Below are 20,137 nucleotides of genomic sequence, written 5' to 3' on the forward strand. Positions count from 1 at the left end.
TTTACTTATTTATTTGAGAGAAAGAGAGAGCACAAGTAGTGGGGAGGAGCAGAGGGAGAGGGACAAGCCAACTCTGAGCTCAGAGTGGAGCCCAATGCAGGGCTTGATCTCATAACCCTGAGACTATGACCTGAACTGAAATCAAGAGCTGGATGCTCAACAGACTGAGCCACCCAGTTACCCCAATATATAATGGAATATTATTCAGAAAAAAAAAAAAAGACATTCTGCCATTTGTGACTATATAGGTGGACCTTGAGTACATTATGCTAAATGAAATAGATGGAGAAAGACAAATACCATGCAACCTCATTTATACTGGAATATGAAAAAAAACAAACAACCCAAACTCATAGATTGGTGTTTGCCAGAGGTGGGAGGTAGCAGGGATGGATAAAATGAATGAAGGTGTTCAAAACATGCAAATTTCTAGTTATAAGATAACTAAGTCCTGGGGAAATAATGTACAGCATAGTGAATATCATCAACAATACTATATTCTACATTTGGAAGTTGATAAAAGAGTAAATCTAAAAAGTTCTCATCATAAGAAAAATAATTTGCGGCTATGTGTGGTGATGGATGTTAACTAAACTCACTGTGCAAATCATTTTGCAATTTATACATATATCAAATAAAAAATATTAAGAGTAACTATATATCAGGCTTCTTTCTTCTTTTTTTTTTTTTAAGATTTTATTTATTTATTCATGAGAGACATAGAAAGAGAGGCAGAAACACAGGCAGAGGGAGAAAAAGCAGGCCCCATGCAAGAAGCCTGATGCGGCACTCCATCCCAGGACCCTGGTATCACGCCCTGAGCCAAAGGCAGAGGGTCTCAACCACCGAGCCACCCAGGCTTCCCTATATTGGGCCTATTTCTTAATTTCTATCCATACTTCCACATTATTTTTCTTGCAAAGTATAAATAAAAAAAACATGAGAATTTCTCTAAATTAAATGTAATATCATATTCAATCAAATTTAAGATGTGTCTTATTTTATATTTATATTGTTAGAATATAAAACCAACACCTCTGGAACAGGAATGTGTCTTACAATCAGTGGCATCTCAAAAAACAAACAAACAAATAAACAATCAGTGGCATCTCACAATTGATGTTGGTCATTTTTTCAGTTGACATTCTCAATTAGAATGCATCTTAAACTGATAGTACCATCAATTTAATTAAATACATATTTTATACTTGATCTGAGAACTGTTCATGGTTATGCTTATTTAATAATAGGATGTGTGTGTGTACATCTGTACACACATGTGCACATACATGCATGTGTGTCTGAAGTCATTATAAGCTAAGGCTATCACAACCCTGAGGATGTTCCAAGTCCTAAAGCCACACCCCAGAGATCACTATGACTTGGTGGCTTCTAAGTAAACTGTAGAAGACCATCTACTAAACAGGTTGTATGAAAATGTCACAGAAAAGGAGGAATGCCATAAAGGAAATGACTGAGCTATGAACGCGGTCTTCTGCTGGTGAGAGATGGTGATTTGGAAAAAAGAGCCCTGAATCCCATACTGAATACACTTACCTTCCTTCAACCTCCTCCAGAGATGTGCGGGTCCGGGTGGTAGAGGAATGCAAGGTGGTAGGCAGTGTGTTGGGTAGCACTGGGCTCCTTTCACTTATGCTGGTAGCCTTGGGAGCTGGGGGCACTACACCAGGTACTGGAGAGAAAAAGAGGACTGGAGTGAGTCCCTGGAACCCTCAGTCTCTACATATGACCCAAGAATAGCACCCTGGGACAGCTGATGAAGCAATCTTATAGCTACCCTAATCCTAGGCATCCTTATTAGAGGCTCTTAATTCTGTAAAAAAAATGGATTTGGGCTCCAATATTCTCTTAATTCTGTATAAAATGGACTTGGGCTCCAATATTTTCTGTAAAAGATTTTGTTTCTTTGACAGAGAGGCAGGGGGGTGGGTGAGGGCACGCACAAGCAGGGGGAGTGGCAGGCAGTGGGAGAGGGAGAAGCAGGTTCCATGCTGAGCAAGGAGCCTGATGTGGGGCTTGATTTGAGGACCCTGGGATCATGACCCAAGTCAAAGGCAGACACTTAACCAACTGAACCACCCAGGCACCCCTGGGTTCCAATATTATTAGCTCTGGATGGCTCGCTGGTCCACAAAGGTCAGGAAAAGATAGCAGTTTACAGGCCACAGCAGGGATCAGGGAACTAGGAGACCTGAATTCCATTCTAGTAAATGCCAAAAGCCTGACACACCCAGATTTGTACTATTCCAAAGCTCAAATTAATTGTTCTCAGTCACTTTGCGTTACCCCCTGAAGCAGATCCCATCTGAAATGACAAAGCTGAGGCTGATGATCTCCTGCCACTCTTAGGGCTCTGCTGTTCCAGGGGGCAATTCAATCCAACTCACCAAGGGAGCAGGGCCGGCCATCTGGCTCATCAGGACATGCACATACAAAGTCTGAGGCTCTGGCAAAGCAGAGGTGGGTGCAGCCTCCATTGTTCACACCACAGGCATTGGTCCCTAGAGGCAAAGCGGGTGAGTATCTGGTTTGGGATAGAATCAGGTCTCCCAATTTGACACTTCTCAGAAAGGAGGAGCCCCAGGGCCACCTCACCTTAGGGCAGTAGGGCAGAAGGGGTACAGCCACATGGGGCTGAAAAAGGTCTAAGAGCTTAAAATGGGAACCAAAAGGCTCCCTGTGAGTCTCATTGTCTTGGTCATTAAGAGCCCTTGGGAAGACAAACCACCCCACTAATGGTAAGGAAGCAGGCTCAGGACCCGGGAGCCCACCTGTCTGTCGTTGGGGAGAAACCACAATGATATCCATGAGCCCTTCTACATTCGCCAACACTGTCTCCTTGTTGCGGCCTGAGTACTTGTCAACACGCTGGATTGACTTGGTCTGCCAGTCTGTCCAGTAGATCCACCTGTCCTGCTACTCAACAGGAAAACCCAATAAAGGGTAAATTTTATTCAACAGTCTGACCCCAGTAGATCTCCTGTGCTTCAGGATATACATTCCCTCTGCTGAAATGCCCTCTATGTCTCTTATCCAGCACACACTTGCAGGTGTCCCCAATATGGCACCATCCAGGAAAGCTCCCCATAATCCATACAGAATTCACCCTTCATGCTGTTCCATGCCTACTACCTTTTATGCTCCATGGTCATTCGTTTACATGTCTGTCATGGAAGATTAAATTCTTCAAGAACAAAAAATGTATTTATCTCTCAATTTTTAGCACTCACACCCAATCCTCAGTTAACTGAGTGGCTCAATGAATAATGAGTTCTTGTACCTAGCAAATAGGAGTAACCTGGGGGCAGGGGGTTCTTCTAAGGTCCCTACTCTTCTGGGCCCTTCACTTAGAGCCCTGGCCCAAATCTTCTGGTTACTTCTGGGGAAAGCTGCCATCTAATGCAGTGATCCTGAGATTCTCAAGCAGGGGTGGGGAGGGAAGAGAAGGTGGTTCCCTCCTGCTTCTGGGTATATATGAGAAATCAAAGGGGACACTTAAATATTGAGAAATCATATTCAATATCATCTTGTAGTTTGATATTGCAGTATGGCATGGGAGAGGCTTATCGTTAAGTATAGCCAAAATCTTAATGGCTGGCAGGATATCATGTACAACGCAGGTTTAAGTGGAAATTTGTCAAAAAGACCAAAGATTTTTAAATGATTGAGAATCCCTGTTTTGGCCTCAGGCTTGGTAGATCTCCTTTTTCTCTTCCCTGAATTGTCGTACAGGGTTAGAACTCAAAAATGACAGCCAGCAATAATTAAAATGATTAAAAATAACATGCACTGAGTACTAGATAGTGTGCTAATGCTTTGTGTATATTTCAGTTGGACACCATTATTAAATGGTAATGGTAAGTGAAGCTTAGAGAAGTTCAGTATCTTGTCCAAAGTTGCACTTATTCAATGATACAGGCGGAGCTTGAACCCACAGAGCTGGCAGATTCGAGGCACTTAGTAAACACATGCCAACTGGCTGGTTGCCTCAAAACTCTGGCTCATAGCCACTCCACCCTACTGCCACTAAGCAAGCTGCCTGGGCTCAGATGTTGGAAACACAGCATTACAATCAACTAGGGAATCTGTTAAAATACACATTCCTGAGCCCAACACTCACAATGCAGATTCTTTATATCCCAGGGCCCAGGAACCTACATTTGAGAGCCCCTCCCTCAAATGCTAGAACATGGAGTGGTGGGATAGGAGTAGCAGGCACACCATGGCAAGGTGTCAGTGTATGGGAAATGCCCCTAAAATGGGTTTCCATGGCATGCCTGTGGAGAAGCAACTAGGATAGAGGCTGTCAACTTGGAACCCTGAGGAAACACCCCTCATCAAGGAGGTTTAGTTGTCTCTCCTGAGCCAATACCTGGGTGAGAGCAAAGGGGTGGGAGACATGGCTGAGTAACACCTGCCGTAGCTTCCCATTGAGGTCAGCGCTCTCAATGCGGTCCAGATGTGCATCTACCCAATAGATCCTATGAAGGAAAAGAGAGAAGGTGGCTGCTCAAAATGATTGCCAAGAAGCCGAGTCCTTCCCCCCAAAGAAGCTATCTGTCCCCCTCCTGAGCTGAACCAGTAGTTGCTGTGAGCAGTCAAAAAGCACCCTTGATAATCAGAGGTCATTGCGAGTCCCAAAGCTGAAGAAGAAAAGCTGGTGACTCAAGTAGGGGGCGAGGGGGCAGAGCTGTCTGGGTATGGAGTAGAGAGTCTAGTGACCAGGCTCATCTTCAGTAACCTGATCACTCTTTGACTCCTTCCCAAGAATTGAAGCCCACATTCTCGAGAATACTCTTTAAGAAGAGATCTCAGTCTAAAAGGACATCACTGAAGTTAAAGGATGAAAGCATTCCTCTTCGCTAGCCCAGCTCTACAGGTGCCTTTGATTGTTTTCTCCTGTTCTGGGGGCAGAAAGGGAAACAGACTGCCTCAAAGCCTCTGTCACCCTCTTCTCCCACCCTCTAGCATTTTTGATCTAGACAAGGAGTTGTGAATTCCAATGAGTGGAGGGATCAGAAAAGTAACACGCAAAAAATCAGCCTTCAACAGGTAGGGAGGGAGTCATGGGACTGGTGGTCCAGCCAGAGGATGTGTTCTGCTAAAGACACTCAAATCAAAAACATGTAAACCATACAAATAAAATCCATCTGAGGACTGAGGGCCAGGTTCAGAGTATATCTTCTCATCCTTCTCACTGCTTTTTCCTCCTTACCTAACAAAGAGCTTTCCATCTTTTCATTTTCACTGTCTGAATCTCAACCATCCTTTCATCTGCCCACCCAATTTCAGGAAGCTACCAGGACAAGGTTCCCACCTGCGGGTATCATAGTCCAGGGTAAGGCCATTGGGCCAACCCAGGTCTGTGTTGATGAGGACCTTCCGCTCAGAGCCGTCCAAATTTGCCCGCTCAATCTTGGCAATGTGGCCCCAATCCGTCCAGAAGAGGTACCTGAGATACAACACTGCCATCATCACCAAGGCATGGGAAGATAACACCCAGGGGCTGAGAGAATACAGGGGACACTTGGATACCATTAATATATAGGCATCTTCCAAGAAACTCTTCATTGGGGGCTTTTTTCCTGGGTCTCTCTTCTGTTGGCCATTAACTTACCCCTTTCGGGGAAAAACAGCAATGGCCCGAGGCTCATCCAGACTGTTGTTGATCAGCACCTTGCGGCAGGAACCATCTAGCCTTGATGCTTCAATGGTATTTCGACCTGTATCTGTCCAGTACAGATTCCTGGCCACCCAGTCTACTGCCAGCCCATCGGTGGTCTTCAGCCCACGCCCGATCACTGTTTCCATGTTGCTGCCATTCAGATCCGCTCGCCTAGGGAACAGCCCAGTATTGGATAACTGACCTGACTGACCAGAAATAGACTGAAACATCCCCCTCCTTTTTAAAGTTATATTTATTTAAGTAATTGCTACACCAAGATCATGAGTCACATGTTCCTTCAACTAAGCTAGACAGTCACCCCTAGACTGGAACCCCTTTAATCCATGTTCCTTTAAGTAGATCCTTACTAGACTGCAAGCTCCACAGAGGCAGAGACCACATATCTACCAGTACATTCCTCAGCACCTAGCACAGTAGATACTCAAAATATTAGCAGAATTAACAAACAAGACAGCCCAGGTGGCTCAACGGTTTAGCACTGCCTTCAGTCCAGGGTCTGATCCTGGGGACCCGGGATCGAGTCCCACGTCGGGCTCCCTGGATAGAGTCTGCTTCTCCCTCTGCCTGTGTCTCTGCCTCTCTCTCTGTGTCTCTCATGAATAAATAAATAAAAAATCTTAAAAAAAAAAAAAAGAATTAACGAACAAATTCTCGGGAGGACAGAATATTTCCTGCTATAAATAGGAGGTGTTTGGGCCCATGTCTTACAGAAGACAGGTTAGTAATTCCCCATATAACTTAAGGAAGTGATAAGGATTGCTAGGTGGTAATGATAAGAAAAGTAAATTTGTCAAAATCTACCCATGTATTTTTACATTAGTCCTATACCAGGTACTTCAACCACAGGATGGGAGTATGTCACAAACACTTAAGGAACTTCTCTAAACTACATATTCCTACCTGTTACCAGCATGAGATTCTTTTTTTTTTTTTCTTTTAAGATTTTGTTTATTTATTTGAGAGAGAGAGCACAAGCAAGGGTGAGGAAGAGAGGGAGAAACGGGCTCCCCACTGAGTAGGGAGCCTGATGTGGGGCTCCATCCTAGGACCCTGGGATCGTGACCTGAGCCAAAGGCAGATGCTTAATCAGCTGAGGCACCCAGGCATCCCTCAGCATGAGATTCTAATACACCCAGTAGGGAGAACAAAGGTGAATGAAAGGTGAATGCTCCTATATTTTCACATGAGAATCTCTGCCACGGTAAACCTCTCATACTAGTGGCAGGGCATCACATTCCTCAACTACGATGGGATAAAAAAATTGGGCAGCCCGGGTAGCTCAGCAGTTTAGTGCCACCTTTGGCCCAAGGCGTGATCCTGGAGACCCGGGATCGAGTCCCATGTCAGGCTCCCTGCATGGAGCCTTCTTCTCCCTCTGCCTGTGTCTCTGCCTCTCTCTCTCTCTCTCTCTCTCTCTCTCTGTCTCTGATGAATAAATAAAAAAAATCTTTTTAAAAACTGACAGAATAATAAAAAGTGAAATAAAACAAAAATATTTTTAAAACAGCAAAGTGCAACCCTGTGAACAACCACAAGCCTCAGCATTTGGGCAGGACTCCTGTATTGTAATACAGATACATGGCCTACTCATCACTGAGTCTTAGGGGATCTTTGGAACTCCCTCAGGGCCCAATAGTAGGGTAAAGGCTCCAGATCCCCAGCCTGACTGTTTTACATAATGGGCTTCTATTCATCTGGAAATAAATAACAACAACAACAACAACAACAAAAACAACCAAAATTTGAACTGTATTATAACTGATAAGCAAACAAATCAGGATCAGAACTCATGACCCAAGCTATCAAATCATTCAGTCTATTTAGAGGTCAACACGGACCTCCATCAGGGATCAGAAATGGGTCTGTGTCCTCTGGAGATTTCAGGGACACTCATACCTGATAACATCCAGGAACACATCCGTATAATAGACCTTTCCATCCACACTGTCATAGTCCAGGGAGATGACATTGTTTAGCTCAGGAACAGGGATGTGCACATCTGTGTGGTCGCTAGTGTCCAGCGAGATACGCCGGATGGAGCCACGGCTGGAGAAGAGCAAGTAGGTCTCGGGAGAGGGATCGCAGGTCTTCCCATCTCCCTTCAGCTGGATGCCAGTGGGGCAGGCGCAGGAAAAGCCCGAGGGCCGAGGCAAGCAGAGGTGGGAGCAGCCGCCATTTCTAGAGCCACACTTGTTAAAACCTGGTGAGGCGAGAGGCACGAGCTTTGACCAGCCTGGCTTAGTGTGTGAAACTTACAAAGGCCCTAGTTTCTTGTGCCTGATTGTCTGCTGTTCTAAGTGACAGAATTTAGTGACTGGCACAGATGAGGGAGAAGGAGCAGGTGTGTCTCCCTTCAGGAGTCTTTTAAAGGTGACAGCATCATGCAGTTGTAGTACGAGCCATACCCAGATGGAACACAGCCTGATTTAGGAAGGGGTTCCAGTAGGTCCTTGTCTCTGACATTGTAAAAGAATCTCTCTGTACTCTGGACCTGTCTCTGGCACTAAAATACGCCCCAAAAGCCAGCTCTGATGCACAGCCCCATGGGTCCTCTTACCCAGTGGCTGTGCCCGGTCCACAGCCTGGATGTCCATGAGGCCCGGCAGGTTGGACCTCACCAGGATGACATTGCTGCCAGTTCCCTTGTCAGCACGGTGGATGCTACGGGTCTGCCAGTCAGTCCAGTAGATATAGGAGTCAAGCAGGGTGAGGCCATATGGGTGCTGCACAGGTGACACCAGTGTGTGCCGACTGCCACCATTCAGGTCGGCAGCTTCAATTCGCTATAGTGAAAGGAGAGGGTGGGGGATGGCTATGAGTAGACCAGGAACCCAGACTGGAGATCCTCAACAGTCCTCTTCTGGCTTCCCAGGTTTCTGGGAAGCAACAGGAGCAGGACTCTCACCTCTGTATGGGCATCAGCCCAGAGCAATTGGGAACTGGCCTTGTCCACGGTCAGCCCATTGGGCCATCCAAGGTTGTTGCTGATGAGCACAGTCCGGTCTGAGCCATCCATTCCAGACCGCTCTAGCTTTGCGTTCTCCCCCCAGTCTGTCCAGTACATGAACCTAGGCAAGGAAAAATACGTGCTGCCATGTCCATAGCTCCTTAATTTTTTTTTTTTTTTTAATTTATGATAGGCACACAGTGAGAGAGAGAGAGGCAGAGACACAGGCAGAGGGAGAAGCAGGCTCCATGCACCGGGGGCCCGACGTGGGACTTGATCCCGGATCTCCAAGATCGCGCCCTGGGCCAAAGGCAGGCGCCAAACCGCTGCGCCACCCAGGGATCCCTCTATAGCTCCTATATACCATAAGTACTGACCATAGGCCAAATGCTGTGAAAAGTATTTTATAAAAAATAGAATTATCTATGGGTATAGAGTTTCAGATTTGCACTTTTTCTCCAGAAAAAGTTCTGAAGATCTGTTTCACCATAATATGAATATACTTTACCGAGCTGTACACTTAAAAAAATGGTTAAGATGGGGGCACCTGGGTGGCTCAGTGGTTGAGTGTCTGCTTTTGGTTCAGATAGTGATCCCAGGGTCCTGGGATCGAGTTCTGCATCGGACTCCTCCCAGGGAGCCTGCTTCTCCCTCTGCCTATGTCTCTGCCTCTCTCTGTGTCTCTCATGAAATAACTAAAAATCTTGGATCCCTGGGTGGCTCAATGGTTTGGCCCCTGACTTCAGCCCAGGGTGTGATCCTGGAGTCCTGGGATCGAGTCCCACATTGGACTCCCTGCATGGAGCCTGCTTCTCCCTCTGCCTGTCTCTGCCTCTCTCTATGTCTCTCATGGATAAATAAATAAAATCTTAAAAAAACAAAAACAAAAACAAAATAAACAAGAAAAACCAAAAATTAAAAAAAAAATGGTTAGGATGGTAAATTTCATTTTTTAAAACTTAAAAAAAATATTTTAGGGCAGCCCCGGTGGCGCAGCGGTTTAGCGCCGCCTGCGGCCCAAGGTGTGATCCTAGAGACCCGGGATCGAGTCCCATGTCAGGCTCCCTGCATGGAGCCTGCTTCTCCCTCTGCCTCTGTCTCTGCATCTCTCTCTCTCTCTCTGTGTCTCTCATGAATAAATAAAATCTTTTAAAAAATATTTTATTTATTTACTTGACAAAAAGAGAGAAAGAGAGAATGCACGCACAAGCATAAGCAGGGGGAACAACAGGCATAGGAGAGGGAAAAGCAGGCTCCCTGCTCAGCAGGGAGCCCAACTCGGGGCTCTATCTCAGGCCCTTGGGATCGTGACTTGAGCCAAAGGCACTTAACCAACTGAGCCACCCCAGCCCCCTATATATTGCTTTTTATCACAATTTTTATGTATTTTTTTTTTAAGATTTAATTTATTTTAGAGAGAGAGCAAGAGCATGAGCGGGAGGGGCAAAGGGAGACAAAGAAACAATCTCAACATTTCAGTCTCCACATTGAGCGCAGAGCCTGAAACAGCTCCATCTCATGACCCTGAGATCACAGCCTGAACCAGAACCAAGAGTCAGATCCTCCAACTGACTGAGCCACCTGGGATCCCCTACCAAAATTATTTTATTTTATTTTATTTTTTTATTTTAAAATATTTTATTTATTTATTCATGAGAGACACAGAGAGAAAGAGGCAGAGAGAGAAGCATGGCTCCATGCAGGGAGCCTGATGCGGGACTCGATCCCAGGACTCCAGGACCACACCCCAGGCCAAAGGCAGGTGCTAAACCACCGAGTCACCTGGGCTGCCCTCCCAATTTTTTTTTTAAAAGAATTTTCCACATATTCTCTCAATCCTCCCAAGAGCATGAGGTATACATTTTCACTATCACTTCCACTTACTGTGAGGAAGTTGTGGATCAGAGGTTAAAAATGGGACCCAAAGGGACAAACGCAGCTAATAAATAGTAAAGGAAGTTGAATCCTGGATTTCTGACTCCAGGGCTCATGCTCTTTACCTCTACATTAGCCCTCTGCCCTGAAAGAAGTCACAAGGAGCAGAAGGGCCCGACGGTGGCCAGGCTCCATGTTCCTATGAGGCACGCTGCTTCCTTCCGTCTACGCCCACGCCCGCCAGAGCCACAGAGCCGGCTCTCACCCCATCTCATGGTACAGCACGATGGCCCGTGGGCTGTCAAGGTTCTCCCACACCAACACCTTCCTCATGGACCCATCCAAGTTGCCCACTTCAATCCGGTTGGTTCCCGTGTCTGTCCAGTACACTTTCCGGCCGATGGCATCCACCGCGAGCCCATCTGTGGTTTGCAGCCCTGCAGGAAGTCAAGAGCGCACACTGGCTCCTGCCTTAAAACAGATGGGCTACTTCCCGAGTTCTGTAGCCAGACAGGTGGTCCCCGGGCTGGGAGCAAGGCCCACCTGTGGTGATGATGTCCTCGTGCTGTGAGCCATCCAGATTGGCACGGCTGATGCTGTGCAGTGTACTGTCTGACCAGTACACCTTTCCTGGAAAGGGAAGGCTTGGCTCAGCCTGGACCCTCGTCTCTTCCAAAGGGATACGCAGAGCTGACTCACGCCCTGAGCCACCCGGCGTGTCAGAGAGCCCTATACCTCTGAGCAGAGGAAGTCAAGAGAAGTCTAGAAACAGCGTTAACAGGAAAGTTCTTGGCAGAGAGGACAAGGAAGGCTCTAAACCATGCCCTCGTTACGATAGAGAAAGCACTACAGGGATGAGGGCAGGGCTGTGCCAGAGGGAACAGGAAGCCTTAGGGCCTCAGCAGGAAGCAAAGGTGGTGGGAGAGGAAGAAGAGCAGTTACAGTAGGTTAGGCACAGAAGAGGGCTGGGGGGTGGGGAGGGAGGAGGGCAGGAAAGGAGGGCCGCACGGACCTTCTTGAGGATCTACTCCAATGGCAATAGTGTTCTTCATGGTAATGTTGATAGGTACCACCACATCGGCAAAATAAGGGATGTCCAAGGAGACCATGCGAATGTCTATTCTCCTGGCGAAGATGAGGAAACTGTTCATGCCTGCCCAGGTGGGGAAGAAAGCAAAGAGGACAGTCACCCTAGTGTAGTCAGTAAGAGGGCCTAGAGTAAGGCAAACTGGAGTTCATGTCCCGTCTTTGTTAATTTCTAGTAGTGTGATCCTGGGCAAGTTCTTTAAATTGTTCGAGATGTTTCAACATCTGTAGAATGGGGATCATAGCAGGGATTAGAAGAGGATTAGAAGAGATCATGTATGGAAAGTACTTAGCACTGGGCCTAACACACAGTCATAAATGAGAGCTCTGTTAATATCTTAGAAGTGACTCATTATGAAAGTTTTACGGTGAGGTTTAAAAACCTTCATGTTAAGTTTTTCCTGTAACCAGGAAGTCCCAATTAACAGATCCCTTCTCATTCAAATTCCCAAGGAAGTTAGGGTTCAAATGTGTCCTGCCAGGCAGCCCGCATGGTGCGGCGGTTTAGCGCTGCCTGCAGCCCAGAGCGTGATCCTGGAGACCCAGGATTGAGTCCCACGTTGGGCTCCCTGCATGGAGCTGGCTTCTTCCTCTGCCTGTGTCTCTGCCTCTCTCTCTACCTGTGTCTCTCATGAATAAATAAATAAAATCTTCAAAAAAAAAAAATGTGTCCTGCCACGTAGCATCCCCTAGGGAGAAACATCAACTCCTAACATCTGGGCAGCCAGGCTCTGCTTCTGGGACCCTCCAGTTGAGGTTGTCACATACCTTGTGCACTCACAAAGTGCTACACCCAACGAAGGTATCTTAACGCTGGAGAGATCATATGTCTTAATATTTATTATACCAGCTTCGGACAGATGGAATTAAAGTAACTTGTCCTAACTGAATCGGTATATTATGACAGTTTTCCAACAATGAAAGTAAAGCATCTGAGAAATGAGCATCTTTTTCTGACATGCATAGAGATACCATAAGAACCAGTTAGACTCTGCCTATGATCCTGTCTACCTGGTCTCTTGGGCCTCTTCCTAGACTTCTCTTTTTTTCTAAAACTTCTTGGTCTCCCTAAGCCTCTCAGAGTACCAGGACCCATGGTTTCTCAGCCCACAGTAGAGTCCACCCACAGGGAAGAAAGAGAGCCACTGCCCCTCCTGGAGAGGCTCTATCCTAGTCTGTGATGCTCAAACTTACCTGGTGAGCAGGTTTTGCCATCAGACATCAGGTTGATACCCGTGGGGCAGGTACAGCTGAAGCCACTAGGATTTGGGGACCGAAGACACAAATGGCTGCAGCCTCCATTCTCCCTGGCACATGGTGTGGACACTGGGAAGGGATGGGGAGGGGGTGGTCATTGGGGAGGTCTACAGCAAAGGAAGGCCAATGAGAAGCCACTTCGGGTCCAGGGCTGCTCACCTGGGGGCCGCCGGCGGTGGAAGACGTGGATGTCCATAAGGTTCTCCAAGTTCTCCTGCAGGGTCTCCCGGTCTAGCCCCGTCAATCGGTCAGCGCTCTGTATACTCTTGGTCTGCCAGTCAGTCCAATAGATGCGCTCTCCATACAGGGTCAGCCCAAAAGGGTGGGGAAGCTGGCTTCCGATCAGCACCTGCCAGGGCCCCAGCACTTGTGTCATCCCCCAGCAAGGTCCAAGAGTACAGAACAGTGGTCAAAATGGAGCCACACCTACATGTGGAGTCAGGATACAGTTCTCCCACTACCACCTGCTGTGCAACCCTGAGCAAGAACTAGTTATAAAATCTCTCTGAACTTCAGTTTGCCAATCTGTGATGTGACCATGACATCTATTATATGATACAACCTGGCTCCAAGGGTTGTGTGATGACAGTAAAAGATCATGTATGAGTTGCATAATCTCAAAGTACCTCTGCACCAGTTACTTTTTAATTACAAAAGGAAAAACAGCAACTTCACACTAGATACCACCTTAACCAATCACCTTACTCACACCAAGTTAGTATCACAGTAGAGGGAACAAGCTGACATCTATCTGTGCCTGCTGATGAGACGTGCTGGCAGGACATGACTTTATTTAATATAGCACCTTTGCCTCAAAAACAATCTGAATCCAATCATAAGGAAACAGTGGATAGATTTAGGGACATTCTACAAAATAATTGGCATTTACGTTTTGAAAATACAAAGGTCAAGAAAGACATAGAAAGGATTTATTTCCTTGACTGCATAGGTTAAATAATTATTAGGAAGTGTTCCAGATTAGAGGTTAAAGAGACATGACTACTAAACACAACTGTGATCTGGGATTGGATCCTGGCCTAAGAAAGAAAAAAGGAAAAGAAAAAGACTATAAAGGACATTATTGGGACAGTTGGTAGTGAAATTGAATATGGATCATGAATTAGACAGCAATATTGTATCAATGTTAAATTTCCTGATTTTGATCCCTGCACTGTGGTTACTTAGGACAATGTCCTTGTTCTTAGGAAATTGAAATATTTTGGGGTCAAGGACAGGATGTCTTCAATTTAATCTCCAATGGTTCAGAAAAATTATGATAATGCACATGTATGTGTAGATAGAGAATGATACAACAATTTGACAGTTCTTACAACTTTAAGTTTGAAATTATACCAATAAACAATAACAAAAACAAAGAGCGATCACGTGTCCAGCAGACAACTGGTGCTTAAACAGCGTTAGTTGTGATGGTTAGTAGGAAGATCTGTGCATCACAATCTAAAAGTCCCAAGTTTCCTTTCATCATCAGGCAACAATCCCCCACCCACCCTCCTTGGCTCTGGAGGGTAGCCACAGTCTCAAAGGAACAGCACACACCTCACACTCGTCCCATCACACCTGAGTCCTCCTAGCTGCCAGCCAGGGAGTGCTGCCCTGGAGGCTGTCAGGGTTGTGGTAAGATGTCTTCACACCACCCTTACCTTCCTCTTGCTGCCATCCAGACCAGCAAATTCAATCGTCTTCATGCCAGCATCTGCCCAGTAAAGCCTCTGAGACCCATAGTCAATGGCTAATCCATTAGGCCAGGTCAGATTGGAAGAGATGATGACCTGGCGACTTGAGGCATCCATGCCAGCTCGTTCAATTTTGGGGCTTGCACCCCAGTCAGTCCAATACATGTACCTGGGCACAGGAAAGGAAGGTCTTAGAACCCTTCTGATTAACACTCCTTTGGGACTCAGGGTGCCTAAAGTATCACTAGGTGCCCCAGCCTCCTGCCTCAGCTCCCAGCCTCATCCTGGGCTCAAAGCTGTCTCCAAAACTCTTGTATATTCTATCACTATTCAAAGGTTCCTCAGGGTTTTAATAAAGGCAGAGCTCAATGGCTCAAGGAGTGTTCAGCAAATGAGGCCTATTTAGGGATAAAGAAAAAGAGGAAGTAAGAATGGGGTACAAGAAATGTTTCCTTGACTGGATGGGATAAATAATTATGGTACACAAATTTAATGGAATTCTATGTAACCATGAAGAACAAGATAGCTCTGTATTATCAAATGGAAAGATATCCAAGATATATAGTTAAGTGAAAAAAAAAAAAAAGAATAACAAGTTATAAAACAGTATGCCATTGCTGTAGAACCAAAACCACCACCAACAACAACAAATATACATATGCATGTAAAAGAAAACCTAGAAAAATATTCTAAACTGTTAACTGTTAGCAATAGTTATTGCTGGAGACTATAAGGAATCTTCATTTCTACAGATTTATTTACTTATTTGTTTGTTGGTTTATTTATGAGTTCCTTTGTAAGCAGGCCAAAAAAAAAAGATGAAAAACTTAAAAGGGAAACAGTTTGTCACTGCCTTCTGTGGTTTCTGTAGCTGCCTTTGCTGCCTTGGTGTTGCCCGTAAGATCTGGCCACTCTCGCTAACCTCTAGACTTCCCTTTATTTATTTTTATTTTTATTTTTTTTTAGGATTTTTATTTATTTATTCATAGAGAAAGAGAGAGAGGGGCAGAGACACAGGCAGAGAGAGAAGCAGCTCCACACAGGGAGCCCAATGCGGGACTCGATCCCGTGTCTCCAGGATCACACCCTGGGCTGCAGGCAGCGCTAAACCGCTGTGCCACCGAGGCTGCCCTAGACTTCCCATTAAAGCTCAAATCTGTGGGATGGGTGGAGCTGGTCCGAAAGGAATAGGTGCTCACCCGCCCATGGGTTCCACCACGATATCCCGGGGACGATCAAGGTTCTCCCAGATGAGAACTGTCCTCATGCTGCCATCTGTGTTAGCTACTTCAATCCGGTCTGTACCTACCAAGAAGTAAGGGGCAAAGATATTAACTCTATACTTGGTCATTCACCCTACTACCTTCCACTCCCAGTACAGAGCCTGACATGCAGTAGATGATTAAGAAATATTTTACGACAGATGCATAAAAAGTATGAGTTAACTGAATTTGGAAAAGATGATGCTGCAAGTCCAAGGACCACACTTTGAGTAGCTCTGGTGTAAGGCATTCCTCTTGCCTCCCATACTCACCTGGCTCATAGAAAATGCCTGTTTTATTAAGACAGTGATGGAAAGACAAGGCATAGTTTCCTTCTCTGAAATACCTCAAAACATTCTTGAGCACCAGCTACACAGCAGCAATAGCTGCCATTTGATTGGCGAATGCCAAACCCTCAGATATGAGCGTATAGCTCCAGCTCTGCAGCAGCCCCACCACTTCTGACCTACCAAGAACTTCCACCAAGACAAGTAGTCTAGAGAGGCATTGGGCCCCTTCTCCCTGAGGCTAGAATTTTAATAAGAGGAATCCCACAAAGCCGGCCATATCAGCCTTGTACGTACCTGCATCTGTCCAGTATAACTTGTTGGTGACCCAATCAATGGCTAGGCCTGCCGGACTCTCCAAACTGGTATCTACTACCACCTAGACAGAAAGCAAAGCTGTTGTCACCAACTGGACCTGTGCCTCAGCTCTGGGGTACAACTGTACCAATTTTCAAGGTTGCCAAAGGTATGGGAAGTCTTTACCCAGGAGACGGTGGATTCCTCCCCTTACTCTCTGCCCTCCCTCGATGGCCCCTACCTCCTGTCCTGTTCCATCCCACTTGGCCCTGCTGATGGTGTCACTGCTGACATCTGTCCAGTACACGTGGTCATCCCGGGAGTCCCAGTCAAGGGCCACAGCACTGCGCACGTCAGCCAGTGGGATGACATCGTCGGACAGGTCCTCTGTGTCGAAGCTGATTCGACGGATGTCCATCCTTCGGGCAAAAAGCAGGAACTTGTCAAGACCTGATCAAAGGCCGAAAGGGGTCTTCTTTTAATGCTCTAAATCCAATCACAGTGACAGACACAGACGCTCACCTGTGTGACATCTGGTTCAATCACACTTCCTGGGATCAGGTGCCCTATGTCCCCCTACTCTTCACACATCAGGCCCCCTGTGAGCAATGGGCGGCCCCCATGCTGACAGACACAAACTTTAGGATCAATAGACTCTCCCCAGGGCCCAGAAGCACATCGTGTATAAGCAACTGTCAGCTTCATCTCCTTTTCTCTCCTCTTTGCTTAGCCTCTTTGGGTGCGCTGGCTGGATGGCCATCAACCCCTACCCGAGCCTGCTCACTTCTGCATCTGCTTCAGGGCTGCTGCTGCTCCACTCAGTCACCTATATCCCCTTCTCTTGCTCTTCCATTTACAGCTTTAGCCAACAGTGATGGTTTATTGAACACTTACTCCTTGCCCAGCACTGAGCTCTGGGCTCTTCTCACCTTGTCTCCTTTCCTCTCATAGCAACTCTTTGTGAGTCACATTATTCTTATTCTCATTATCTAGATTAGCCACCCAAGGCTACCAGAGATGGGATAACTTGCCCTAGCTACAGAGCACCAGACCTGGGACTTGAACTCAGGTCTGGGAGCTCCAGAGAAGGAGTTCTGGCCACCACCTACACACTTCTCCCTGCTGGCTCTTCTCTGTCTCTTGGCCCATTCTGGTCTATTTCCCAGTATGTATTTCTGCCTGGAAAAGCACTTCCTGCCTCACTTCACCAAGTGTCTTCTTTTAAGATCTGGGAAATTCTTAAGGGGGAGTTCCTGGGGAAACATCTTGTACCTCACTGAGACAAGATGGACAAGGCTGGGTACTTATGAGAATGCAAGGAAGGTAGGCTCTCAATCAACATGTGTTGAATGAATAGCCCTTGTTCATCTGAATAGCTTTCCTAAACTCACTCTCTTTGGAAGGGACCCAGATCCGAAGAGAAATTTGGTTTTAACAGGGATAAGAGGGGCAGTGGGGACACAGCAATAAATAAGACCAGCTGCTGATGTGTGAGGAATTACCCTAGCCCCTTGCTGGTCATGTCATACTCCTGGATCACTCCTCTCTGGACTATTCTTAGAAAAAGTCACCTGCGACTCTGAGCTAGACAGGGCCATTCTCTCAAGGCAATGACCCTGCAGGAGCTCAAAGGAAGCCAAAATAGCAGTTCAGGAGTGACCAGGGAACCCCATTATCTCCCACTCACTAGACACATATTCATCCAGAGTCACCATAAATACAGAGCATCACCAGAGGTCCTAATCTTGGCTCTCTGATTTAAGAGGTGAAAGGAAGTCTTTAAAAAGGTGAGGCTAAAGGTAAAGAGATAGAAACCCCTGCTTTCTAGAAGGGCCTGGCACCCTCTAGCTGCCTATAGATCCTACCTGGCGAAATGGTACACCAGCCTGGTTGTAGGTATTTACACTCGACTGGGTGGTACCCCTGAGCCCTCAGGCCTCAGCTTTGATGTAGGAGCCACCAGCCTCTTAAGTTCTTCCTCTTGAGGGGCTATCTGAGGAGTCTGGCTCTTTCCCCATGACAGACAATCCCTTGAATTCCTATCTCTTGTTCCTTCCACCCACCATCACAAGGCACGTCCATTGAGGCAGGTGCCCCAGACCCACTTACTCTGAGCACAGGCGTGGCTGCTGATCTTGCGGAAGCCAGTGGGGCAGGCACAGGTATAGTTCTGGCCACTGGGCAGACACAGGTGGGTACAGCCTCCATTGTTGTTCCCACAGCGGTTCTTCCCTGTTCAAAGAGCCCAGGGCAAAAGGGTCAGGAAAGACCAAATGTTGGCAGAGTCCATCCCAAGGCAAGTGAGTAGGGGATTAGATAGGGTGCGAGCTCTCTGGAACTGAGGAGCTATGTCTGATTGTTTTTTTATATCTGCCCCAGCTGCAAACAGTGAACACCTGACAGAAGAGATGAATGAGATGGGGACAGTGAAGCACGTTTTCCTGAGTCTCAATGTTGTACCCTAAATGTCCAGCAGAGGGAGAAATTGGACCGTTAACAGTGCCAACCACAAATTTCCCTGCCAGAAACTATGGCAGCTGTGACAGGTGCAGGGAAGGTTCTCAGAGGCACCAAAAGTTTACCAGGTGGGTAGTTTCTCACCTGCAGGCTGGCGCTGGGGGTGCAAGGTGTGGATGTCCATAGGGAAATGGAGTTTGTTGCGAATGATCTCCTGGTTCTTGCCGGTAAATTTGTTAGCACTATTGATGCTCTTGGTGTGCCAGTCTGTCCAGTATAGGCTGTCTTCAAACACAGTGATGGCAAAGGGATGAGGGAGGCCTAGGGAAAGTCCAGAAGGACTTAAGTCCAGACACAATCTGCCATGGGCTCTGGGCCCAGGCCGGGCAACTGCACAAATCTCACCCTCTGCCAAGGCTCCTAGGGGCTGGGATTGGGAAAGAAGGATGAGAGATGAAGAAGAGTAGAGAAAGGGCCTCACCCTGGCTAATGACAGCCTTGCGGTGACTTCCGTCCAGATTGGCCCTCTCGATGACATGGTGCTTAGCATCTACCCAGTACATACGATGCCCAGCATAGTCAATGGTGAGGCCATTGGGCCAGAAGAGATGAGTGTCAGCGATGATACGGCGTCCAGAGCCATCCATGCTGGAGGCCTCAATGCGGGGGGTATTGCCCCAGTCTGTCCAGTAAATGGTACTAGAAAGGGACAAGAGGAAATTTAGAGACAGGCAGCAGAAGCCAGATAGTAACAGGGATAATAATCAGACTGGGGTCTTTCATTCATTTAACCCAGGGGATTCCAACTTATAGAAGACACATTCTGTGTAGTCCACAGAGTATCTTCTAAATGTTTGAATTTAAACGTCTCTAGCAGGGCATTTATTTTTTGAACAATTTTTTTTTTTTAAAGAGTACCTGCAGGGCTCTCTCTTAGGGATTAGGAGTATAGCAGTGAATGAAATAGACAAAAATCCCAACCCTTGTGGCAGACTTTATTTTCTAATAGTAAAAATTATTATTAATTTTTATTCATTAGTTCAACCCTACAAACTAATAATAAAAATACTAAGCATCTGCACTGATTTAATGTGTATTATGCCATTTATTTATTTATTTAAAATGGATTATTTATCTGTTTGTTTGTTTGAGATAAAGAGATAGTGAAAGAGAGAGAGATATAAGCAGGAGGCAGAGGGAAAGGGAGAAGCAGACTCCCTGCCGAGCAAGGAGCCCGATATGGGGCTCAATCTCAGGACCCTGGAATC

At 46.5% G+C, this 20,137-nt stretch overlaps 1 protein-coding gene across 2 annotated transcripts in view; it reads right to left on the reverse strand.

The window, feature by feature from the left end:
- LRP4 (LDL receptor related protein 4) overlaps positions 1–20,137 on the reverse strand; it is a 52,175-nt gene that overhangs the window by 10,132 nt on the left and 21,906 nt on the right. For both annotated transcript variants that reach the window (XR_012013880.1, XM_072790607.1), the window contains exons 14-34: positions 19,351–19,568; positions 19,014–19,190; positions 18,522–18,644; positions 16,654–16,862; positions 16,413–16,494; positions 15,766–15,871; positions 14,534–14,735; positions 13,032–13,221; positions 12,810–12,941; positions 11,542–11,682; positions 11,073–11,159; positions 10,795–10,966; positions 8,613–8,775; positions 8,265–8,490; positions 7,604–7,907; positions 5,639–5,857; positions 5,339–5,473; positions 4,394–4,502; positions 2,793–2,937; positions 2,409–2,522; positions 1,558–1,693 (exon numbers count right to left, since the gene is read on the reverse strand). Coding sequence is in view for 1 of the 2 variants with exons in the window: in XM_072790607.1 (XP_072646708.1) it covers positions 1,558–1,693; positions 2,409–2,522; positions 2,793–2,937; positions 4,394–4,502; positions 5,339–5,473; positions 5,639–5,857; positions 7,604–7,907; positions 8,265–8,490; positions 8,613–8,775; positions 10,795–10,966; positions 11,073–11,159; positions 11,542–11,682; positions 12,810–12,941; positions 13,032–13,221; positions 14,534–14,735; positions 15,766–15,871; positions 16,413–16,494; positions 16,654–16,862; positions 18,522–18,644; positions 19,014–19,190; positions 19,351–19,568 (3,390 nt within the window). In the remaining variant the exon portion in view is untranslated. The remainder of the gene's footprint in view (positions 1–1,557; positions 1,694–2,408; positions 2,523–2,792; positions 2,938–4,393; positions 4,503–5,338; positions 5,474–5,638; positions 5,858–7,603; positions 7,908–8,264; positions 8,491–8,612; positions 8,776–10,794; positions 10,967–11,072; positions 11,160–11,541; positions 11,683–12,809; positions 12,942–13,031; positions 13,222–14,533; positions 14,736–15,765; positions 15,872–16,412; positions 16,495–16,653; positions 16,863–18,521; positions 18,645–19,013; positions 19,191–19,350; positions 19,569–20,137) is intronic.

This window comes from Canis lupus, chromosome 21, assembly GCF_048164855.1.
Source record: "Canis lupus baileyi chromosome 21, mCanLup2.hap1, whole genome shotgun sequence".
NCBI classification, from domain to species: domain Eukaryota; kingdom Metazoa; phylum Chordata; class Mammalia; order Carnivora; family Canidae; genus Canis; species Canis lupus.